We start from the raw sequence: 25,102 nt of genomic DNA, 5'->3' as shown, positions 1-25,102 counted from the left end.
ATAATAGGCTGTTTTAGTTTTCCTAAAAGCTTGTTACAGTAGGTAGAACTGCAAGAAAATTGCTAAAAAGAATATTTATATATATATATATGTTAAACATTTTGTTTGTGTAACTGAAATATAAATGTATACACAAAGAAAACAAATTGAAAGATAATAAACAAATAATTGTAAATGTTAAAAAATCAAATCTTTTATTTTAACAGAATATTTTATTATAATAATATTTATATAAAATTAGTAAATTAGTAAAAAATTAAAATAAAAAAAAAATAAGTAAATTAGTAAAAAAATAGTAATTATTTTAACAGAATATTTTATTACAATAATATTTATATAAAATTAGTAAATTACGATAATTAAAAAAAAATATATATATATATAAAATAAATACAAAATTAGTAAATTAAGATAATTAAAATATTGTAGTATATTTAAAATAAGAATAATCAAAATAAAACTAGGTATGTGCGATAAATAAATCATATATCATAATAAATTGCATAAAGAAATATAAAATAATTCGTTTTTGTTTTCTGTGCAAATGGAAATCGCCTGCAAAGCTGATAAACCAATCGTAAACACGATTTAACAAATATATAATTTGATTTGAAATTGAATATGATTGTTTTTTGGTAAACGGTTTTTAGACACGCCCCTTGAGGGAATTGAACATGCAAATAGTTCGAATCGAAGCCTATATAAAGGCATGCAGCGTTTAGAGCATTTAATGTCTTCATTATAACGCGCTTCGAGATGACTAAAACTATTCTCCATTGGATATTACTCTCAACTATTGGCTACATTCAAGCGGATTTGGATGTATGCCTCCAGGATTTGGGTTGCCTGCATGGCACGTTGATGCCGGACTCCAGGCAGGAGCAGTTCGAAGCCTTTATGGGAATACCATTCGCCCAGCCGCCGATAGGAGAATTACGCTTTAAGGTGAAATAGCGGAGATAGAGTAGTTCCTGGTAATGCTGGATATCCTTGCAGAATCCTGTAGCAGCAGGAGCCTGGACAGGTGTCCTGGATGCCAGCGCACCACGCAGCCATTGCCTGCAAAAGTGTTATTTCATGCCTGGTTGGCCCATCTCCGGAGAGGAGGATTGCCTCTATTTGAATGTCTATCGGCCTGTAAGTGGAATTAGAGTAAAGTTCTGCAAACTATTTCTATCTGTGCGCTTGCAGCAAGGCGTAGCAGGTCCTTTGCCTGTTATGGTCTACATCCACGCGGGTGGGTATCTCTGTGGCTCCGCCTGTCCTTTGGCCAGCGGTCCGGAGTTTCTGATGGATACGCAGCAGGTTATTGTGGTTACAGTCAGCTATCGATTGGGTCCATTTGGTATTGGAGGAAATCTAATTGGAGTTGATAACTATTTAATGGATATATTTTCATCTATAGGCTTTCTGAGCACTGGAGATGCTCACATGACTGGAAATTTCGGTTTGAAGGATCAGCGCTTGGCTCTGCAATGGGTGCAGCAACACATTTCGGCCTTTGGCGGCGATCCGAATCTGGTGACCATCTTTGGCCACAGCGCGGGTGGAGTATCCACGCACCTGCTCATGCTAAGCCCCAGCTCAAATGGTGAGTCGATCTGGAAGGAACTTTAGCTAGCTGACTGTCCTCTCCCGCAGGACTCTTCCACCGCGCCATGTCCTTAAGCGGCACTGCGATGCTGGGCACTACCATGGTATACAACCCACTTGAACAGGCTCAACAGCTGGCAGAACGTGTGGGCGTGGCTAACGCCAAGTCCCTTGACACCCAGGCTTTGGCTGCTGCTCTACGTGCATCGGATGCAAACGATTTGCTGGAAGCCGGCAACGTCTTTAAGAGATGGGATAGCGTACCCATAATTAATTATGCTGCAGTTGTGGAGCAGCCAGATGCACCCGAGCCCTTCATTACCGAGTATCCCATTCCGGCACATATGGCGGGACGCATCAACCAGGTGCCCTGGCTGCTGAGCAGCACCTCGAGGGTTGGCGAGGGAGCCTTGTTCATCATGCACATCTATATGAATCCGCAGCTGCTGAAGGAGTTCAACGAGAACTTCTTGGAGCTCTTCGGCTTGATGATGTACCTGCCCGCGGGCCACACCAAGGAAACTGTCCAGGATATCCTGGAAATGTATGGCGTAAAGGAAATGCAGCTGAATGAGAATACATTGGTGGACCTATGCGGCATTCTGGGTGACTTCTTATTCACTTATCCGCTCTATGTGTCAGCCTCCAGCTACGCGGCGTATGCTCAGCAGCCAGTTTCGATCTATAGCTTTGAGTTTACCAGCAAAGTAACTTACGGCGCTTTGCTTACGGGCGGAGTAGTGTTTGAGCAGCTGGGCGCATCTCACTTGGATGATGCCATACACACAATACGAATGCCCATATTCTTTCCAGATTTTCCAAAGGGCTCTGAAAATGATATCGTGACCAAGCGCTTGGCTTCCTTGTTGGTGGAGTTTGCCTGGAATGGGTAGGTTGAGCTGACATTTTTAAGAGGTTCGATAAGGTATATCTATCTACATTATATTTCTATGTATTTATATGTATCTATCCTTGTCCATGTCCATGTTTAACTGCTTATCCATTGTCCCTCATCAATCTTCCATTATCCATTCTTCATTTTCCATTATCCATATATATATTTATCTGCTTATATCATTTCAGCACTCTCCCTGATGACACTCACTTGCAGCCCTGCAAATCTGCGGACTTTACCGCTGATGAAATGTGTAACTATCTCCGTCTGGGGCAATTGAATGGAGCCTATCAAGAGACAGTTGAGAAACGTGTGGATATGCGTACATTGGCTATATGGAAGAAGCTATACTTGTAGAAGAAATCATAAGGCATATGAACAATATTTCAGCATAAGAATAGTCATGGGTAAAACTTCAATTGTCATTCTAAGTTAGTAAACCTCTAAACATGACTTGACTTAATGAGAATCGTAGAGAAGGACATGGGGACAATAAATTATCAGTTATAGCTTCTTCTTCTTCAATAGCTTCTTCTCTAATATATCCAAGTTAGACTCCTACTATCATTGTATCTACAAATCTCATAAATTCCAATATATCTGTAGTACAATCGTCATACCTTTGTTATTTCAGTCCAGGGTATGCATTGCTTTACATGGTATCAAGAGATAATAAATATATTCACGTCAATGAATAGTTGTATATATATGTGCATATATATAATGATAATGTGTCGCCCGCTCCATACGAATATCTTAAGGAATTTGTCTCTGAAACTGTATCTGAAGCTGAAGCTAAAGCAGAAACTGTATCTGAAGCTGAGGCTGAGGCTGAGGCTGCAGCTGCGTTGACCTATTTTGCACTCGAACTCATTCTCAGTGCAGACGAAGGTCAAATGAATTTACATATTGTCCAACTATGGGACGCAACAATACAACTAACTATATATCCGTGCTCAGTCACAATGGAAAGTATGATCCACGCATGCGGAGACAGTGCTAAGCGTGCAAATAGAGCAAGATTTATATTGGAGCATAAGCTGATTATGTGAAGAATAAACAAATAAATATAGAAAGGGTATCGCCCAAAAAAAAGAGAGTGTAGCATAGCATACCCAATGTAGCGCTATTCTTCTCTCTGGTTGACTAATCACGCATGTGATTTATAATTATGAATAACACAATTATCACCATAATAATTAATTATCGAAAATTCGTACACAACAGCGAAGTTCGATATGCGTACATATTGCCGTGGACATGGGTGTATCATGCATATGTAACGCATGTAAGTGAAGAGATTTTTGTACATTTTTGTCTGTTACTTTTCGCCACAATCGTGTAAAGAATTGAAGAGCCACAGAGCATGGACAGCGACGTCTTATCAGAATAACCCAAATCACAGAGAATGAAGCGAGCGCGAGAGAGAGAGTGGGAGAGTGAGAGAGAGAGAAGGAGACAGCAATAGACGCGCAACAGGATAAAAGTGAAAGTGAAACGCCGAGACGATCGTAGTTGTGCTCGTAACCTCTCTGGCTGAGGTTGCAGTTGGAGACAGAGGCTGCTGGGCTGAACGGTGCTGGGATCAGGTATGGGTTGACTTGATTAAGCATACGCCCTGTGTGCCGTGCGGCAGTTGAATAAATTTCAATTGAATATCAAAGCACAGCAACGGCACAAAACAACTTTGGATTCACATATTTCATGTGAGCCACCGTTGCTAAAAGCGTGACAAACACACACACACACACACACACACACACACACACACACACACACACACACAGAGCGAACTCAAAGTTTTTCTTATTTATTCATATATATATTCATTTATATTTTTCTTGCATAAAACTGAATGCTTTAGCTTACAAAGCCGTCAGATAAATTTCGTACGCTGCCGTGCTAGAAGCTCGTGCTTAGACGCTTCACTTAGTTACGATCCGGATCGAACTACATCTAGGGTCGATCTCATATTGAGCTGAGCGCGCGCAGAGCCTTCGATTCGTGGGAATAACAATTTCGAGCCGTTGACATCATCGGTAAAAAAGAAGCTCTCATTTATTGATTTTATTTTATTTGTATTTTGTCTAATTCTTTTTTGTTTTATTTTTATTTTCGGGCCATAAACAAATGACTACATCATTTAAATGAGCTATGCATAAAATTAATTACTGTGTCTCGATTTCTTTCGCAGACAAACGATAACTAACCATCTCGGATCAGACATGATTCATGCGGGACTTACTTTACCTATGCTGTCGGTGCTGCTGCTGCTGATGCTGCTCGGCTCTGGCCAATCGACGCCATCAATTGCTGTCGCCCAGAAGGCCTTGATTGTCTGCGGCGGCAGCTTGGGCTGCCTCAAGGGCATCCACATGCCGGGCTATCAGATCAAGCGATTCGAGGCATTTCTTGGCATTCCCTACGCCCTGCCGCCAGTAGGCAAATTGCGCTTCAGCGTGAGTAAATCCTAAACTGCTGTTGACCTTTCAATTTCTTTGAATTGAACTTTTTCCTAAATTTCCCAAAATGTTGTAAACTCATTTAACTCTTATGGAAGCTGCTCAGAGTCCTTAAGTTTCTTAGACTTCTTCAACTCTTTAAAAAGCTTGGTCTCTATAAGCAAATTTAAGTTTCTAGATTTCTTGAACACTCTATGAAGTTTGGTGTCTATATGTAGCTTGGTCTCCTGAAGATGTCTAGCCTTTTAAAAGTTCTTAAACTCTTTTAAGAAACTCTTTTAACTACTGAACTCATTGAACTTCTTCAGGTTTTTGAACTCTTTAAACTTATATAAATATCTAACAATATATATGATTGCTTAAGTTCTATCTAAGAGTTTTGAGAGTTTCTTTTAACTTCTTTTAAGCTCTGCAGCTCTGTAAGTCCATAATATTTTTAGTTTATTAAGGTTTATTAAACTTCTCAATTTTCTTGAGGTTCATTAAGCTCCAAGAAGCGTTTATATCCAGCAGCGTCTTAAATTGTTTCTTCATTCATTTGTTTACACAACTTAAGCTCCATAATTGGAAATTCTAAGACTCTCAATATTCCTTGAACTCCTCAAACTTCTTAACTTCTTAATCTCTGTAATTCAAGCACCTTAAGCACTTCCCACTTCTTAAGCCTCAAGTCTTAAAATTCATTCGACTGCCCAAAATTGCTAGATTATCTAAATCTGGCTTAAGCCCCCTTTGAAACTCCTTTTGTCTGCCATCTAATCTAATTTTCTGCGCCTTCCCAGAATCCCAAAGTGATGCCCAAGCTGCGTGGCATTTACAATGCCAGCGTAGCCAAGCCGGACTGCATACAGAAGAACTATCTGTTGCCCACGCCGCTGATCTACGGCGAGGAGGATTGCCTGTACCTGAATGTGTATAGGCCAGAGGTAAGTGGGGATTCTTCACCCAGCTTGCTCGATTCGGCACTCGGCTAACGAACTCTCACAGCGTCGTTCCAGGCAGCCGCTGCCTGTCATGGTCTACATACATGGCGGTGGATTCTTTAGCGGCTCTGCGGGGCCGCAGCTGACTGGACCCGAGTACTTCATGGACACGGGCGAGGTGATCCTAGTGAGCATGGCCTATCGCCTGGGCGCGTTGGGTGAGCCAAAGATTACAGAGTCTAAGAGTGAATTCCAGTTAAACTCAAACTCTGATTCTCTGCAGGATTCCTGTCCACGCAGGACTCGGCTGTGCCTGGCAATTTTGGGCTCAAGGATCAGCAGCTGGCGCTGCGCTGGGTGCAGCGGCACATCAAGTTCTTTGGCGGCGATCCGCGCCGCGTGACCATCTTTGGCCAGAGCGCAGGGGGCGTGGCCACGCACCTGCACATGCTGAGCAGCAGATCGGCGGGCCTCTTCCAGCAGGCGATCAGCATGAGCGGCACGGCCAATGTGCCCTTTTCCATCGAGCAGGAGCCGCTGCAGCAGGCACGTCGCACCGCCGAGCTGTGCCACGTGGAGAACGCCCAGAATCTGAGCACGCCCAAGCTGGCGCGCGCCCTGCGTGCCGTGGATGTGCAAACTCTGCTCAATGCCGGAGATGGCCTGAAATTCTGGAATGTCGATCACATGTCCAACTACCGCCCGGTGGTGGAGTCCAGCTCCGAGGACGCCTTCCTCTCCGTCCACCCGAAGCAGCTGCTGGCCGAGGGCAGCTACCAGCAGGTGCCCTGGCTGCTGAGCACCGTGCCCCAGGAGGGCGCCGTCCGGGTGGTCAATATAATGGAGAACGTGACGCTGCGCCAGGACTTCAATGCCCGTTTCGATGAGCTGCTCCAGGAGCTGCTCGAGCTGCCCAAGGAGTTCAGCGCGGAGCAGCTGGCGCAGACTATGCAGCTCGTTATCGAAAAGTACTTCCAGAACTCACACGAACTGAACGAGCAGACGGTGCAGGGTTTCCTCGATGTAAGCGAAGGAGGGGGAAATCGAAATCCAAATCGAAAGGGGAAACTTCATTTTCTTTCTCTTCCCTCGACAGCTCATCTCGGACAGGGGCTTCAAGCAGCCACTGTACAATGCCATCTGGCAGCATCTGAGCCCGGTGCACGCTAGCCAACAGCCACTGTACCTGTACAGCTTCAACTACCGGGGCCCGCTCAGCTATGCCTCCGTCTATACCAGCGCCAATGTCGGCCAGAAATACGGCGTCGTGCATTGCGACGATCTGATCTATCTCTTCCGCAGTCCGATGCTCTTTCCCGACTTTGAACGCAACTCGACGGAGGCGCGCGTCGTCGAATCGCTCGTGGGCTACTTTGTGCACTTTGCCAAGTTCGGGTAGGTCTAGTCTAGGCGTTATCTGTCTGTGTGGCGGCCCAGCTCTACAATGTATTGCTTTCATTAACAGCAAACCTAGAAATGCGGAAACACTGACTCGCTGCACGGAAAGCATTCTGGAGTCACGACCCGCAGGCATTTGCGATCATCACGTGTTCGACAATGCGCTCAACGATCCGAAACAATTCGAGGTGAACGTTTCGCAAAATTTCCGCTCAACCAGCGCCAAGTTCTGGAATGATATACTAGGCGAGCCAAAGCGTTACTAAAACAAGAAACAAACAAAACAAAACAAAACTTAATTTATTTAATTTAATAGAATATAAAATTATGCCAACAATTGTTGTTTTTAGATATACAATAGCACAGTCCAATATTTCTATGAATATTTGGATTCATTAAATGGATTTTATGGAATTTATGACAAATTGATTTCATGAATGATAAGCTGATTGAACAATTTGAATGATTGATTGACTGATGAAGTGACTTACGCATTGACTAACTGATTGATTGACAGTCTGGCTGACTGATTGATGCATTAAATGATTGATCGATTGACTGATTGACGGTCTTACCCAACAGCAGCCGATTGTAAATAATAAATTTGATAGAGTTAAATCTTTTCACTACTCAGATTGATTGATTGACCGACTGATTAGCGTTAGCAGCTCCCATCAGCCTGAAAAGCTAGAGCAAGTAACTAGATTAGGTAACTTTTCTACGGTATGAAACGTCAGAGCAACCCCAGTGAGGGCTTCGCTTCTAACACTAGGAATTCCTAGCCAATTACACACGCTTCTTTTCAATAAGTTTTTTTTTTGTTTTTCTTTTATGGCTGGTTGTCTAATTCAATGGGAATTTCATTGGACTGTTTGTAATATTTAAGAATGTGAGTTGAAAGTGTGTCACACTGATAAGAGCGAACTCTCGGTCTATATATAGCGCTGTCCCTGACACGTGCCCACGTTTGGGGCTTTTATGGAAATTTATCGGCTACAATTGCATTGCCTACTGAGATATTCGCCCCATATATATATGTATATACATATATATATATATAGATATATGTATATGTATTTGGATCAGTTCACTTTTTTTTGTTCTCCTTCATTCAAACGTCATATAATTATTGACTTGTGCTTGATTAACATTCATTAGCATATTCGCGACGAGTTATCCGATCTCAAGCTGCGTCTGAGGCTTTCTTTCAACCGAAGCCGGATGATTGAATTGATGAATTGATTGAATTGATTGCTCAATTGATTCATTGCTCGCCAGCCTCCAACGCGTTGCAATGCACTACAACAAAGAGGGGGGCGTGCCACTGGAATAGACCCATTCAGGCGCTAAATGGCAATAAAAACTAAATCAAATTTTATTATAAACTAAGGCAGAAAACGAGTCTCACATTGCGTATACGTCACCCGACACCTGCCGCCCATTAATACAAATATAGAGGAACCAGCTAGAGAGCAACTATTCAAGGCAAGTCGAAGCGGAAATACTCTGAGTCATGCCAAAGTCTGCTAAAGTTCAGATTAATTTAATACAGTTTTAATTAACTAATTCGGTTTAAATAAAATGAAAAATAAATAAGACAAATGGTAGAAATTTTAGGCGAACTGATAAAAATGTGGGGGGAAATTTATAAAGGACAAACGGACGGTTGGATAAAGGGGTGAAAGAACGAACTGGACCAACTAAACTGGGCTGGATCTCCAGTAGAAGGATGCACGGAATGGATAGACTATCTTATGAAAGGATAAACGTACGGATGAACCAACAAACGGACATGAGGAGTAATCAATAGAAGGATGGATGAATAGATGGAAAGACTGACAGACGGAAGAAAGGATAAACCAACAGACGAACTTATAGAAAGACGGAATGATGGAAGGATGCTGGGATAGACAAAAGAAATATTAAGCAGATGGAAAAGCAAAAAGATTAGTAGATATAGGAAACTAAAAAGGAAAGACAGAGTGATAGAAAAAGAGATGAATTGACAAACTACACAAGAAAGTCTAAGAGCCCCCTTACCAATCTCACGATTTTTCAAATAATAACAAAGCTTTCAATAAGGGTATATAACGCTTAGCTCTAAACAGACATTTGAGTAGAGTATCAAGAAATTGTGATTGTTATTTATGCGCGTGAATTGTGATTTAATAAACAATTGAGTTTATTTATTGTCTCGACTGCCTGAACTTTTTGCGAGACGGCAACGATTGATGGCGCCAACGATTGGATTCCACTTGGCCGATCATATTATAATACTGGAGCTGACCAGACGCGACTGGACTTCAGGTAGAGTATTAATTTATCATTGAAGCCTTTTAAGTATTTGGCTCAAAGTTCAGTGGACTGTCTAGGCGTGTTGCACATGCAACGGTTCAGCAGTTCAGCGGTTCAGCGATTTGTGTCAACAGTTATAATCAATAAAGCGAGAGTTCTGGAAGTCCAGTGAGTCCTGTGAGTCCTGTGAGTCCCGTGCAACGACACTTGCTGTCATTAGTTGCCGTTGCGAGTGCGAGTTGACAAGTTCAGCATGAAATTGGCACGGAAAATAGTTCTGTGGATTTTGCCTCTCTTTCTGCTAGGTTTCCTGCTGACCATTAGCGAGGCCTATTTGAACAATGTGCGCGTGGAGGAGATACCCTTTAAGCGAATGCAGCCGCGTGCAGCCAGCCTGAAGGGCAAACGTCCAGGTGGCATCCATCTGATCTCCAGCCTGGAGCATCAGCGCACTTTTCTCCATCTCTTTCATGTGCCCTGTGAGTACAGTGAGAACTGGCTGGCTGCTGTTTCTCCCTTTTGATAGCCATCTCTTTCAGATATCATTTGCTTCTATGCCGCTAAGGGGAAATGGCCCTATGTGCCGGGATTCATGAAGACGCGCGTGGATAACGCCGCCAAGAGTTTCTTTCATCAGAATGACAGTTTCATCAAGCAATTCTGCACCAAGTGGATACAGGTGAAGGAGTGTTTCCGGCCCATCTTTGGTAGGTCTATATCTAGTTAATTCAATTCAATTACTTAACCAATGTTTGTAGATAAATCAAATGAAACGGAACTGGAATTGGAGGCGCAGAAGCAGAAGGAAAGCTGCAATTGTGAAAAGCTGGTAGCCACGGAACCGCCAGTGCCCGTTGTCTACTTTGATAAGAACTACATTGGCAATGTCAGTTCAGAGACCATTTTGACCACCATCGAGTTTCTTGAGAGTTTTCTGCCACCACCTACCAAAAAGCACAAGCGCAAGAATCGCGTGCGTGGGCGCATTGATGAAATGGATATTGAATGAACACACTGAAAAGCATTTTATAATAATATAGCCACTCACTTTATAGTTTAAATAAATAACACGATACTCTTCAAAAGACAAAAATTAAAAAATACCGCCGATTACAAAACCTGGCGTTGCCACCTGGTCGGAGTTTGAATTCGATATATGTTAAGTAACAGAATATGTTAAGCTACAGAATATATACGTAGGCGATGTCTGTTAACAACAGTTCGTGATTCGTTAAGTTTTAGGAAATGCCATCGCTCCGATAGTTGCTTAAGATTGTTGAACGTGTGCGGACGTACAGCGGGTGACTAATAATAATAAGTATAAATAATAATAAAAAGAAGCACCGCAAATGCACACAAAAGCAACACCGCATTCAATTAGTCAATATACAAAAGTTATAAATATAAAGGCTGATTAAGTGCACAAGTTGAAAAGAACAACTTATTTTCGTGAAAGAGTTGAAACGTAGCCAAAGTATTTAAAGCGAGAGAGCGGCGAATAGAAATTTGCCACCAACACAAATTTTTTCATTCTTGCTTCCTATTCAAATTCGTGCATCGCGTGTGTTAAACGCGGCATCGTTGACGCGCGAGTGTGTGTGCGTGTGTGCTTGTATGTGCGCGCGTATTCAAGACAAAAAGAGAGAGAAAGAAAAGAGATTGCAAAAATATAAAATTTTGTTGCTGCAAATTTTTTGGTGCCTTACTAAGGAGACTTACGTTCAACGTGTGTGAGGGAGTGAGTGAGTGTGTGTATGTGCACGAGTGCAAGGCACGTGAATGTCTCTGAAAAACCAACAAGCCTATCAACCGCTACCATCTGCCGTAGCTGCCATGGACAATCCGGCGATGAGCAACAGCAGCAGCAGCAGCGGGAGTAACGATGACGTTGCCGACCTAGTTCAAAGTCGGTTACCTCCGACATACTCGTCACAACAGCTCGTTTCGTCCGATTCGGATTCTATGGAACGCCAGCATCTACGCGGATCTAACATCGTACCTGGGGTTCCGGCGACTTCCCATAAACAATGGTTTGCCGTAGCGGTGCTTTGCTTTGTTAATCTCATCAACTACATGGATCGATTCACAATTGCGGGTAAGTGCAATGGCACAGTCCAATTGGACTATCCTATCAGAAAGTGACACATTCCAATGAGAGAAGAAGCGTGAGTCGCATGATCCGCTAATTGCTAGCTACTACGTCACTTTCACCAGTTGGATGCCTAGAGCTCTCTCCCCATCTCGCTCGCTCTCTCTCTCTCTCTCTCTCTCTCTCTCTCTGTCTCTCTGTGTTTCTTTCTATTTACTTTTGTATTTTTCCTGCTACTAACTGATAGCACAACGCACATACGATTAACTTGTTGTTGCTACGTCAGAAATGTAAACATACTAAAAACTCTGACGTATTTACCAAATTAAAGTGCTGTGCACACAAACTAAGAGGAATAGTCGTCTGACTAATTTGTATTTACATTTGCTTGGTAGCGTAGAACCTGCGCTAATGGAATTTTCTTATCTGAATCAGATTTTTTTTATGTCGTATACTCCTTGCACCTAGGTACCACTTTGAATGGGTGCAAAGTAATCGGTCAGGCACTTCGTAAGTTGTTTCTTACTATAATCTAACACCTGTATGCGAAACGTAACGCCCGATATGGCGTGATGCAAACCAAATTTCAAACCCATTCCCAGCTGTCAAAGTGGCTAGAAATCTACAAAACAACAGAAATCCATTTGACTTGATTAGATACGCTAATGCTAAATTGTACTAAATAGAGCAGCCCCTGCATATACCGGAACCGTTTTAGCAGAAGGGGAGGATGCCAACGAGTCTCGTTTCAAGTTCTATACTTGTATAGAATTTCGATTCCCTTTAATAACTGTTTATTTCTGCTTCTATTGCCAATTCACAAGAATTTTCCATAGATTTGTTTAGCTTTCATTGTTTACAGCGACGCTGAAACCAGGAGACGCAATGCAATCAATTGCATTTAACACTTATCATATATATAAATATATGTATGTACGTATGTGTGTGCGTGTAACAGATGAGTGTTTTATTATTGTGGCGTGATTGTTATGTGAATCATTTGCTGTTTTACAATCGTGTACAAGTAAGGGCAAAGCCGGAGTAAACTTGTTTACAGCAAGTGCAACGTAATAGTGGGCAACGACTAACAGCTAACAGTTAACAGAGTAACGGCTACGGCAACGGCTAATCAGCGAGTTGCGCTCCTCATGTTAAAGTGCAAACCAGTTGTTAATTTGCTTAAATGAACCAGCACAGCAGAGATCGCAACCCTTCTAAATGCCAATTAATTATTTAAATATATATACATGCATATATATTTGTATACTTATTTATTCGCATGCTTATTTTTTAGCTTGGCCTCTGAGTTGACTTTTGCAACATTTAACTACCGTTACGCATATACAATGAACTTGGACTCTTGAGCTCGATCAGCAGTTTTTTGTCATTGATAACATTATGAAAAGAAGGGCGCATAAGACAACAAGCAGCTAAAACTGTTCGCTAGCAGTGACATGAATGCTAATGTTATTTAACATACATGTTAACTGCAACTCCAGGCTATGCAGACATAGTCAACATAAACATGTACAAATTCAACATCAGGACGAACTGTTCATTATGTAACTGCTTATCGCATATCATGAAACAGCTCAAAGATAATTATTCATTGGTTTTGCAAAGCCTGTAATAAGCTACCAAATGCAAATATCGTACGATTCTTCTAATCAGTAATCAGGGTAGGGGAACTCATGACCAAGCTGACAGGAAATGATATTTATATACATACACATATATGCTTACAATTGTATATATCATACATATAAATATGTTTATAAATTGGGCGATAAGTGTTATAGGCGGGAAGAAACCCCTCAACAACGACAACAACTCACTCGATATACGATTATTCGTCATTTATGCGCTTATTCATATTCACATTCACACGCATTCACACATATATTTAAGTGTGGGCGTGGGCCAATTAGATAACAATTTTCTCCATATTTGTGGATTCGTATTCACTTGATGGACATTTTATATATTAGATATTCAGATATAAAAAGCAATCAATCGATAAGTCAAATGAGCATTTGCTTTTCACTCGGAAATGTTTTTAGATATTTTACTGCTCCAGTGACTATTGAAAATCTTTGTAAATATTTATCAAATGTTAATTGATGAGGAAATTATTGAATATATTTTTATGATTTTTATTCGATTTGATTTTGAAAGAAATTACGAAATGAAATCCAGATTTTACATGAACATCTTTGTAAATATTTATAAAATGTTAATTTATTGATGTAGAAAATAATTGAAGGTATCTATGGGATTTGATTTGATATTGTATGAATTTACTAACAGGAATCCAAATTTATAGTCTAAAATTGCAAAAATCAATAAATGTTCTACTAATCTGAATAATTATTCAACAGTTTATAAGTAATTATAATAATTAAGAAAAATAGTAATTATATTTCATTTGCAATTAAATATGGAAATACTTAAAAATCGATTAATATTTTCGTTTATTTAAAAATTAATGTTCTTATCAGCTAACATTTGTTTATTTTTTAACAGCGCACTAATTAACATGTTCTAAAAGTAAAAGGGTAGCTATAATTACGCCAAAGCAACTGCTTAACATATTAAATTAATGTTAATATAAAATTTACTCCAGTATATATAGCCAACAGCTGCTTGGACTGTTACGGACATGTTAATGAACAGGTCTTAAAGCAATATAATTATAATTTCAACTTGGACATTTGTTTGTTGTTTTTGGCTACCTTGTCATAAATAATTGAATCGGATGCGCCTGCACCCGATAACAGCAACGCGATAAGCCCTATCAGTTATCAACTAATTAGGCATTATTGGTTCTATGAAAGGCCCTGTTATTGGTTGTGGGTGTGTGAATGTAAATCAAATCAAATGAATTGCAGGTGAGGCACGTAGTTTGTACTCGTTGGCACGTGGTCAGAACCGATTTGAGCAATTTGTCAGTCTAAAATATTTGCTATTGTATATATATATTCATATATATCTACCTTTAAATCTATTTCGAAATGCGCTCGCGCCTTCATTAACATTAAATTTAAGTGTTGGCCAAAATGTGCCACATTGCTTGAATGTGTTATATATCGCGCGATGTCTGGCATTTATCTAATAATGCATTATGCATTATTATTATAGTCGGTCGCTTAACGTGACCTCAAACAACAACTACAAAATGTTGAAATAAACCAAAAACAAACATGAAAAATGTTTCGAGGTGATTTTTTTTGCTGTGATTTTAAATTTCTAAAGCAATTTATCGCCTGATTTTCGGGTTTGTTGTTATTCAAGTAATTCACATGCCTAATTTTAACATTCATTCATACGATGAAAAAAATAAAAATAAAATAAAATAAAATATAAATAAAGAAACTGCTGATGTCAGCTTTTGTTAAAAACAATATAAATACATGTTTATATATGTATATATAATTATTTTGTAAATTTATATAAATATAAATATATATATTTTTTAAAAGCGTATATATATATATATGTATATTCACATGCATTGAACTTTGTTCTATATGTAAAGCATTCATTTGGTATTATTCGAAATACCAATTTAAAGTATGTATAAAATATATATATTTATGCATATATACATTCATATATTTATGTATTTGCAAAACAGGCCACCACTGGCTGCTACGTAATTTCTTGGCCACTTTCCAATTCAAAAACCTACACAAAAAAAAAAATTATATATCTACATATATATTTATATACGAAATAAAAGCAAAGATAATACCAAGTACAATAATTGTCAGCAGTTTCTTTGCATGCATTCGGCATTTTCTTTCTTTTCCTTTATTTATTTTTGGTATTATCTACTAAAAAGTTAGTCGCATGCTGAGCCAAATCGTTTATACTAAAAAATTACGTGATGTTTTCTTTGTTCAAATTTCGCTTTTTTTTAATTTTTGGTTAGCTCTACGTATATATACATTTTGGGGTTTTATTTTTGCATAACAATTTGTTGAATTCAGTTTTAACAAATTATTTCGCATATTCCCATGCAAAAAGAAATGAAACTTTCATTTTATGCATTTATCATTTTCACTATAAAAAGCTATCGAAAGAGGAAACATTTATAACCAAAAATTTATACAGTTATATCACGTTTAACTGCCATGAAGATGCGACTGGAAATTATCATAAAACCATAAATGAGGTTCTAGAATCATAGCTCACAAAGACTTCAAAAAAAGGGGCTTGGTATAGTAAACTTTTTATTAATCTATTGACAGCTCATTTGCCGGTCTTGGTAAATAGAGCAAAAGAGACAAGCAATATCAAATATTTCTTTAATTAAGGTATTTTTCCATTGACAGCTAAATATAATAAGTTCACTTTAATTAGGCAATTAAATATTTGAACATTTTGTGCAACTGGTCACACTCCGTGACGCTGTTCATTTACATACATATGTTTACAATAACATTAAATGTGAACACTTTTATGGTGGTCCGTTAGCTAGTTCAAAGGGCTGATCACACACACACACACAAACATATGCTGAAGCACTGTAAGCCTTTGGCGTCGGCAAATCTTTCTGTTTATTGTTTGTTCTATTGCATATGCATATTCTTCTGTTGTCGTCGGCTTTCGCATGGCACAACGTGTAAAATGTTGACGTTGATTTAGTTTTGCTGCATTTTTTTGCATTATTTTTAGCGTCATTTTTGTTGTCTGTGTCAATGACCTGTGGCAGGAATCGGCGACGAAAGTGACAAGAGCGACAAAAAGAGTAAAATCATCGGCATGGCTTCAAGCTCACATTCAATTAGAGGTGTGAACACTTGAAAGAGAGGCTGTTGTGTGTGTGTGTGAGTATGCTGATGGCTGATTGTGTGAGTGCCTAAGACTTTACTTTTGTATTTTGTGTATTGATGCGCTCACATTTTAAACGATTTCTTTTTCTCCATCGTACAAAAGAAAGTGGCATACATATATATGTGAAAAGCAAGCTTTCCCAAAAAAAATTCAAATTTAAAAAAAATATAAACGGTACATTAACAATGTCAGTTAATGTTGGTTAAAAAAAAACATCTCAGAGTTGTCGTACTACAGGTTGCAAATCGTGCGAATTTCAAGGCCAATCACAATCGCTTTCAAGTTAGTAACAACTTTTTCTGTGTTGTCTTCTTCTTTTCATTCATTTTAATGAGGCAGAGCGTCGTTCCACAATGTGCAGCAGCCATTCTTGGCAACAAACTGGCGCTCGATAAGTAACTGCTACTAGCTGGCAGAGTTTAGTCTATCCGAACGTCACAGAAAGAGAAGAGAAAATAATGAGAGAGCACGCACGAGAGAACAAGAAACGAAACTGGTTCTAAAATTACACACACAAGTTTCTATAACCGGCAAAAATAAATTCCCGATCGAACGCATAAGCATTTGTCGCGACGTCTTGTCTCGTCTCCTCCTCCATTCTCTCTTTCGCACTCTCCATTTACAGTGTGCTGTTGTCGAGCTATAAACAAACCCAAGCCTTGCAAATATTTCCTCTCACTCTTTTTTGCTCTCCAACTCGCACTCACACTGTTGCACTCGTCCACATAGCAGTTTACAAAACTTTTACACACACTCACACACCCCACATTGCATTTATCGCGTGGTAGTCGCTCCGCTGGCGGCCGCACACCATTACGTCACTGGCTAAACAAACGCGCTGATTGGTCGAAAACATCGTACGATAAATTTCTCAGCAGCGAAATGTTCAAAAGACCCAGAAAATAAAATGAGAAAAAAATAAAATAAACATAAAGCGTCAGCCGAACATTTGTGGTTTGCTGATTCACTTCACTTCGTTTGACTTCGTGCCACGTATGAGCGTCGCATTCGGCTATTTTGTTCTTGTTGTTGTTGTTGCTCGTTTCGTTCGGTCTCCACTTGTTGAGCGGTTTCGGCCATGTATCGCTTTTTCGAATACCGGCGCTAGCGGCCTTCCCATCGTTGCGCTCCTACCGTCCCCTTTGGGCCCACTTTTTTGGCCACGGATCAGCTTTGAATTTTAATGTATTTATTTTGGATTGCTTTTGGGGTCGCCACGGATCCATAGTGCATATTTCCGTTAAGTGCTAACGGCGGCCCCGTCAAATAGTAGGAAGTGCAATAAACAGTTATTGACTAGGTCGTGTCGGTGTTCGGACGATCAAATGATAGCTATTAGTGACTTGCACATCCATCCGTATAATTTGGATTCTAAATATGTACACAAGCATGAGATAATCAGCTGGTAATATGAAAAGAATGTCTGGGTTTTTTTTTTTATTATTTTAATTTATTTGATTTTTGATTCCGGATTTTGCATTATCAGTGGCCAATCAGCTGTTGCCAAAACATAAAGTAAATAAACGTAGATTATTTTTATCATTCTTTTTCTTATTTGTTGGCATTGGCTGAAAAGTGATAATGGAAAACAGTTGCGTCAGCCGAAACGTAAATTTCATTAGTCTAGTTCTGAAAATTTTGTTTACATTTCGTAATTTATAAATGAGATGATTCATTGTCACTAAATAACTAAATAACATGTCTATGTGTCAGCAATAATTCATTAATTAAGCAGCGGCTACAGTTTTAGATCTCTTAAACATAAATCTGTTCACTGTGATAAATGCTGCAAAGGTGCTGATTACGTTAACAGCGCTCCTTTGCATTTTAGAACTCTTCCTCTTTTATTGGAAATTGTACTAAATGTTATCATAAAATACTTTGATATTGGCGCTGTTAATGTTATAATTAAACAGAGAGAACTAGTTTGTTCAATGTTAAAAGTATTATTAGCTCACATCATTTTACAATGTAAATTGGCAGCCGTTTTACGTAAGAGCTTAAATATATGGCTGTTAGATTTACTTAAGCAATTAACAGGAGCTGCTGCAACACATGTGTGGTACATTAAATAATCACGAGCTTATCGCAAATGGAAACATTTATATTTATATACCGTACATATATGTATATATATATATATTAACAGAGAATCTAATCTCTTTCACTCTCATTCTCTCTAATCTTCCAGGTGTTTTGACGGACGTAAAGAAAACCTTTGCCATAGACAATGATTCTGCTGGCCTCTTGCAGACAGTTTTCGTACTGTCTTATATGGTATTCGCACCGCTCTTTGGCTATATGGGCGATCGCTATTCGCGTCGTTGGCTGATGGTGGTGGGCGTGGCTCTGTGGTCAACAACAACATTGTTCGGCTCATTCATGAAGACTTTTGGCGGATTCATAACATTCCGCGCTCTGGTCGGCATCGGCGAAGCCTCCTACAGCACAATAGCGCCAACGATTATCTCCGATTTGTTTGTGGACAGCATGCGTTCCAAAATGTTGGCGCTTTTCTATTTTGCCATACCAGTGGGCTCTGGACTTGGGTAAGTTTGCCACTATATTTAACAGTGAGAAGGAGGCGTGGCATAAGTAACTTCTAGACAGGCACGCCCGACCAGGGCACTGTTATTAAACATTTAGTACAGTTTGGCCTGTTAAAGACCGTTTCAGTACATTCACGTGATTAACATGGTTTGGAATTGGGCTAAGCTATCTCACATGATCAGCTGATTTAGATCAGCTGATTGCCCAGCAACCGGTTCTCATATCAGCTGGCAGAGGCCTAGACAATTGTGCAAGCACATTATTGCGCTTGCTGATAAGGCGCAAGGCCTCTTATCAGCGGCCATCGTCTGAGTCGGGGCTGTGGCCTGTTCGCTCGGCTCGATCGGTGCAAAGATCACTCGCTCGCGCAGCAGCAGCTGCCGTGAGAAAGCGGCGCCAATTCTCGGCTCTCGGTTCACCTTTTGGGGTTCAGTTGAAAGTTTAATTGTGCATAAATTTAGTTGGTTTTATTTTGTAAGTTATTTATAGAAAGTCGTGAAATCAAATGTGAATTTCAACTCAATTAGGGCGCACAGCGCTTAAGTGAGGTCAATTGCTAGAATCTCTCAGTCAATTGGCAGCCAATGCAGGCAGGCCCCTATGCTGCCTCATGCCACATGCCTCACGCCACTTATGTTTGTTACTAATCATATTTGATGCACCCGCAGCTATATTGTGGGATCAAAGACGGCGGAACTGGCTCAAGACTGGCGCTGGGCATTGCGTGTCACGCCCGCTCTGGGCATTACGGCCGTGGTGCTGCTCTCGCTGCTGAAGGATCCGAAACGCGGCGAAAGCGAAGGCGTCGAGCAGGTCGAACGCGCCAGCTTCTGTGTGGAGCTCAAGGATCTGCTGAAGAATCGCTCCTTTATGCTGTCCACGGCTGGCTTCACCTGTGTCGCCTTTGTGACCGGCGCCCTGGCCTGGTGGGGACCCAACTACATTCATCTCGGCCTCAAGATGCAGCCGGGCAACGAGAATCTCAAGCAAGAAGAGTAAGTTTCCAAACCGTTGTAGAAGCGCGGACGACGCAGTCGAGATTTCCTTCTATCCTCTAGCTGAATTACTGAATTTAGTCACTGATCGAATTTGTTGTTGTTGCATCATCATCATACATTATCGTCGCATTGTTGTTGTAGCATCTCCTATAAGTTCGGCCTGGTCGCCATGGCCGCCGGCCTAATCGGCGTCCCGCTGGGCTCGGCCCTGGCCCAATACTATCGCACGCGCATCCCCAACTGTGATCCCTATATATGCGGCATCGGCCTGTTCATATCGGCGCCGATGGTCTTCATCGGCCTGGTCCTGGCGCGCAGCAATGGGGCGCTCTGTTTCCTGTTTGTGTTCATCGCGCAGGTGGCGCTCAATCTCTGCTGGTCCATTGTGGCCGATATATTGCTGGTAAGCAGCAGCAGCAACATCTACAGCTACAGCAACAGCAGCAGTAACAACAACAACAAAAGCAACAACAACAACAGCAACTAGAACAAGCTAATAATCCAATTGCCATTGCCAATATTTGCTAACCATTTCAACTTTTTCTGCTGCCTTTCATCCCAACCGCCTCCCATCCTAACCTGGCTAAAACCGAAAAAAAAAATACTTTAGTGTATCATATATGTTTGGGCTAATTACAATGGTCGCCGGGCTGGTGGGCGTGCCGCTGGGTTCAGTGCTATCGACGGCGTTAAAGAAGCGCAATAAGGCCGCCGATCCCCTCATCTGTGCCGGGGGCCTCCTGCTGAGCGCCCCCCTGCTGACCGGCGCCTGCCTGGTCATCTCCAAGCATACGGTCGCCGCCTATGTATTAATGTTTTTCGGCCAAGTAGCTATAAACTTGAACTGGGCAATTGTTGCGGACATTTTGCTGGTAAGAATCTGCTGGGACGCATCTATACGGCTCGTCCTCTATCTCGTATCTCTCTCAACAAACAAAAACAAAAACAAATCCTAACAAATTCAACCACACGAATCACAATAGATGGTGGATAATAGATAATAGATAATTGATCTTTATCTTTATCTTTATCTTTATTTATCCATTTTATTTGATTTTGCTAATCTTGCACAATTTCTAATGTATTATTAGTTGTATTATTAACTTTTTACTGTTGTAACATAGACACACACACATGCACACACTCTCTGCTTTGTATTTATATATATATTTTGTGTTTGTTTTTAAGTTAGACTTTGTATTATCTGCAAACATCGTTTATATAGCTATTTAGCATCTGGCATAAAACTCGGAGGTTGATAAGACCTGCGACACGAGACAATAGAACAATATATATATATTGTAGTAAATCAAATAGAAAGATTATATATTTATATATATGTATGTCTTTCTGCTCGATTTGCTATGCCTAATTAATTCCATGTCTCGTTTCGCATTCTTATCAAGTATAAACCTCCATATTTATGCCATTTTATTGTCATTTGTATCCCTCTCTCTGGTGTTGGTAACTCATTCAGATAAGAATTCACTCTGTTATTCTATCCCATGTCATAAGGTGGTTGGCTGTTCTTCTAAACCTCTTAAAGTCCTTTGCCACAAGACAAGCCCTTAAAGTCTTTTATCATACAATTTAATCAAATACATTTATAATACGGTTCTGGTCTCTTACCCTCTCTAAAGCAATCTCTTGTAGTGCATAACTCTGCATATCCCTAGAATTGTAATATGTAATGTCGTTATTGCTTTCATTTCTTGCATTCTAATGCACGAAACGACTGAGGGCATTTGTCGCCCTGTCAGCATCCCCCAAAACCTCTAGGGTTTCGTATGAAAAGGGGACTTCACACTGCCAAATTGGCAAATGCAACCCCCAAAAAGAAGTTTGATTAAAGCCCGAATTGCCTTGCCTGAATACTTGTTATATATTTATATATTTCGCTTTATATACACACACATATACATATCTATTTCTTGACACATCACGTTCCACTTTTACTCTGGATCAAGTGTCATCATTATGCTGCAACCTCGTCGCACACTTTTAAACTGTGCCACAAGTTTCAGGTTTTCTTTTCTATATATACAATTATATTTATATAATTATATTTGATCTATTTTTGGTATTTTGAGAACAGTTCCGCTTTGGCAACGCGGCAAAATGCTAATTGTTCGCTTCCTGCTGCATTCACGCAGAAATGCAAAAAGAAAGTCGAGATTGCTCGACTACGAGATACCCTGAGCACTAAATCGAATCGATTCAGCTCGTCACCCTGATCAAAAATATATTTACACTTAGTTTACTTTAGCTGTCTGAAGTTACTTAATTTTCATAAGTCTCAATATACCCTGATTAGCAATTTTCAATGGGTATAAAAAGAAAATCAAGAAAACCAGTGCCAAAAATTAGTTTTTTATGTAGATATCTGTTTGCTTTTTTATGTAGTTACGCACACACACACACACGCACACACACTACACTTGCTATAACAGTAAACAGTTAAAGTAGTTAAAATTACACAAAATTTGTAAATTTGTAAAAAAAATGTAGACAACAATTTGCCACAGTCAAGTTTTGGTCAGTTGGTCGAGCGTTCAGAACTGTTCCCAGACGTGCGCGCTGCACATCAGCTGTTCCCACGGGGGCGATGCATGTAATTGGTGACACGAACCATGTAGCTGAGACGCGCACGCTTTCTCGGAAGTGGCGCCATCTATTGTAAGCTTTTGACACACCCACGCACGCACTGTACACACAGCTTAAGCTTAATTTTGTTCTAATTGTTGTTGCTGCTCTTGTTGATAATACTGCTTGCTTGTTTATATGTGTAGCAAATATAATAGAAAATACTAAAATACCAAACTCTTAACCCTTACGCAGTACGTGGTTGTGCCAATGCGTCGTTCCACAGCCGAAGCTGTCCAAATTCTCGCATCCCATGCACTGGGAGATGCCGGCAGTCCGTACCTGGTGGGCGCTGTAAGTAAATGAAATACATATGCAAGTAATATATTAATATTGTATATGCATTCATTTAGATATCGACAGCTATTAAGAACAAGATGCTGGCACAGTCCAGGACCGTTGATAGCGACGTGATAAAAAGTATGTCCCAATTGGCGGAAAATGCCACAGAAATTGTCACAGATACACTACGCTTAAGGGTAAGTTAGCAGCTATAAAGCTCTATTATAGTAAGAAAATTATTTAAATTAATTTATATTTTAACTTTTGCAGTCGGCTGAGGATGTTTACACCTTCGAATCGCTGCAGTATTCGCTGTTCTCCACCACCTTTGTTGAGGTGCTGGGCGGCGTCTTCTTCCTGATAACCGCCTGCTACATTATAAAGGACAAGGCCAGGGCGACAGCCGCTGTTCGAGGTAAGCAAAAAACATATATTTACACACATATACACATACATATATAGTTGGATATATCTGTATATGTATATATGACTGGCTAGTCAAGCGTCTCTAAACTAACTTTTCGGCGCCCCCCTCTCAGCTGACAACGACTTGAGATTGGCGCCCGACAACGAATTGAGTTTGGTGCCCAATCCCACCTATTCGAAAACACTTTTCGATGCCGAATACCTGGCCAATTACACAGACATTGCCTTGCGAGAGCGCGCGTGAGCAGAGGCTTTAAACTAGGGTTTTCTTAACGTACAATAGCCACATAAAAAGTGAAAACAAAATAAATAAACAAAATACAGTTCGGTAGGTGTTGAATCAAAATTTCCAAATTCTGTTTGTCTTTGGTTTAGTTTGTGTGAGGCTAAAGAAACTAACAAAAATTCATGTTTGGAGCGCAAATTCAGCATTTGACATAAGGCTCTCATAATCGCACACAAATACAAGTACAGCTACATTCACAGACACACTCGCAGGGAGAGAGCTACACTCACACAGAGATAAGCCACCCACTCTCTCTCGCGCTCTCCCACACACATACACACACACACACTTGCTCAACCGCTCGTTCCGTTTTGTTCGTTCGTTTAGATTTGCTGATTTATTCGTAATTCGCTTTGATTGTTCCGATTTGCGTCGCCTTACCTGTGTCTAACTTAACTGTCCTTTCTATAACGCAATTCATTGTATTTCTAATGAAAATTAATATTAATTTCAATTCCAATATATATGTGTATATTACAGAATACAGCGAGCAGCAACGGCAGCAGCAGCCGCAGCAGCAGCCGCAGCGCATCACTAACAATGACTAATATCAGCCGATCCGGGAAGCTTTGTTACACACCCAACGCGAAGGGATTTTGTGTGAAATGGCACTGACTGAGTATCATCTTTAAAATTTTTATTTATATACATACGTATGTCTTATACGAAATCATCAGCGAATCATCATGCATTGGAATAAGATATTCATAAATGTTATGTAAACATGTATTTTTGATGTATTTTAGCTTCCTTTTTTTTCACTTCACTTTTATTATTTGTTTTTAAAGCACATAAGCAATATGTTTTATATAAGGGCGCATGTTCCTATACATAAATAGATACATATGTATATGTACAGACCCAAGCACATACATACACATAACACACATACATACACACTATTATGTAGGTGCAGGCATATGTAGATGCAACTACAGTGAACACTTTGTAACGTAGTCAACACCCACACATACATACATATATCATTTGATAGTTTAGTTTAATTAAATGAGAATGTAAAAGTCGATTAAGAAATCGATTTAAATTACCGATATTCATTAGCTTTAATTTTATGTCAAGCGACTAATTAGAATTTAACATCATATTACAGTAATATTTGCATATATATAATGTAAATAGTTAAGAGCATTGGAATTTTGTTTTAAACTCTCGTTTATCTCAGGCATACGGAAAAATTAAATGGGCTAAAAATGAGAGCTGTAAATATTTTAATACACGGCCATAAATCATAAGCAATTAGCCTATAAGCTCCAAATATACATACATATGGATATGTTTTATCAATATACATATATATAAATATATATTTAAATTGATTATAATAAATTGTAATCGTAGTTAGTTCGTTTAACAAATTTTTCTGAAACACTAAAGAACAAGAAATAAAAAATTAATTATGAAATAC

The 25,102-nt window shown here is 39.8% G+C and overlaps 4 protein-coding genes and 1 long non-coding RNA gene across 10 annotated transcripts; 4 read left to right on the top strand and 1 right to left on the bottom strand.

Moving 5' to 3' along the window:
- The first annotated feature begins 727 nt into the window (after window positions 1-727).
- Window positions 728-2,903, top strand: LOC115562576 (juvenile hormone esterase-like). Of its 2 annotated transcripts, XM_030384344.2 has the most exons (6): window positions 728-945; window positions 997-1,137; window positions 1,192-1,345; window positions 1,406-1,591; window positions 1,642-2,482; window positions 2,677-2,903. In XM_030384344.2, the coding sequence occupies exons 1-6, from the start codon at window positions 757-759 to the stop codon at window positions 2,843-2,845; spliced, it is 1,680 nt and encodes a 559-aa protein (XP_030240204.1). In that variant the 5' UTR covers window positions 728-756; the 3' UTR covers window positions 2,846-2,903. The 2 variants fall into 2 exon arrangements, with proteins under 2 accessions (XP_030240204.1, XP_089117349.1); XM_089261223.1 differs by having other exon boundaries at window positions 997-1,345.
- Window positions 2,904-3,812: 909 nt separating this feature from the next.
- Jhe (Juvenile hormone esterase) lies at window positions 3,813-7,685 on the top strand. 2 transcript variants are annotated; one of them, XM_089261221.1, is made up of 8 exons: window positions 3,813-4,077; window positions 4,353-4,527; window positions 4,683-4,947; window positions 5,733-5,876; window positions 5,938-6,091; window positions 6,157-6,896; window positions 6,970-7,268; window positions 7,339-7,685. In XM_089261221.1, the coding sequence occupies exons 3-8, from the start codon at window positions 4,714-4,716 to the stop codon at window positions 7,535-7,537; spliced, it is 1,770 nt and encodes a 589-aa protein (XP_089117347.1). In that variant the 5' UTR covers window positions 3,813-4,077; window positions 4,353-4,527; window positions 4,683-4,713; the 3' UTR covers window positions 7,538-7,685. The 2 variants fall into 2 exon arrangements, with proteins under 2 accessions (XP_089117347.1, XP_089117348.1); XM_089261222.1 differs by lacking the exon at window positions 4,353-4,527.
- A 1,543-nt stretch (window positions 7,686-9,228) lies between these two features.
- Window positions 9,229-10,978, top strand: LOC108653857 (uncharacterized). 2 transcript variants are annotated; one of them, XM_089260914.1, is made up of 4 exons: window positions 9,229-9,578; window positions 9,644-10,045; window positions 10,106-10,273; window positions 10,325-10,978. In XM_089260914.1, the coding sequence occupies exons 2-4, from the start codon at window positions 9,820-9,822 to the stop codon at window positions 10,573-10,575; spliced, it is 645 nt and encodes a 214-aa protein (XP_089117040.1). In that variant the 5' UTR covers window positions 9,229-9,578; window positions 9,644-9,819; the 3' UTR covers window positions 10,576-10,978. The 2 variants fall into 2 exon arrangements, with proteins under 2 accessions (XP_089117040.1, XP_017960219.1); XM_018104730.3 differs by having other exon boundaries at window positions 9,229-10,045.
- spin (lysolipid transporter protein spinster) lies at window positions 10,831-24,405 on the top strand. 3 transcript variants are annotated; one of them, XM_018104722.3, is made up of 8 exons: window positions 10,831-11,661; window positions 18,683-19,040; window positions 19,710-20,036; window positions 20,650-20,911; window positions 22,878-22,976; window positions 23,036-23,161; window positions 23,235-23,379; window positions 23,504-23,738. In XM_018104722.3, exons 1-8 carry the CDS (start codon window positions 11,346-11,348, stop codon window positions 23,632-23,634), a joined length of 1,764 nt encoding a protein of 587 aa, XP_017960211.1. In that variant the 5' UTR covers window positions 10,831-11,345; the 3' UTR covers window positions 23,635-23,738. The 3 variants fall into 3 exon arrangements, with proteins under 3 accessions (XP_017960211.1, XP_017960210.1, XP_017960213.1); XM_018104721.3 differs by lacking the exon at window positions 20,650-20,911 and adding an exon at window positions 20,181-20,442 and having other exon boundaries at window positions 10,832-11,661; XM_018104724.3 differs by lacking the exons at window positions 20,650-20,911; window positions 23,504-23,738 and adding exons at window positions 20,181-20,442; window positions 24,157-24,405 and having other exon boundaries at window positions 10,833-11,661.
- LOC149091024 (uncharacterized) lies at window positions 11,112-12,319 on the bottom strand. The gene is made up of 2 exons (XR_016196925.1): window positions 11,873-12,319; window positions 11,112-11,838 (listed from the first exon to the last, which is right to left on the bottom strand). It is a non-coding gene; the product is annotated as an uncharacterized LOC149091024 (long non-coding RNA).
- Window positions 24,406-25,102: the final 697 nt, after the last annotated feature.

Source organism: Drosophila navojoa, chromosome 5, assembly GCF_054131105.1.
Source record: "Drosophila navojoa isolate 15081-1374.11 chromosome 5, UAZ_NAV_1.0, whole genome shotgun sequence".
Lineage (NCBI taxonomy): Eukaryota > Metazoa > Arthropoda > Insecta > Diptera > Drosophilidae > Drosophila > Drosophila navojoa.
This window is presented reverse-complemented; position numbering and strand designations above follow the sequence as displayed.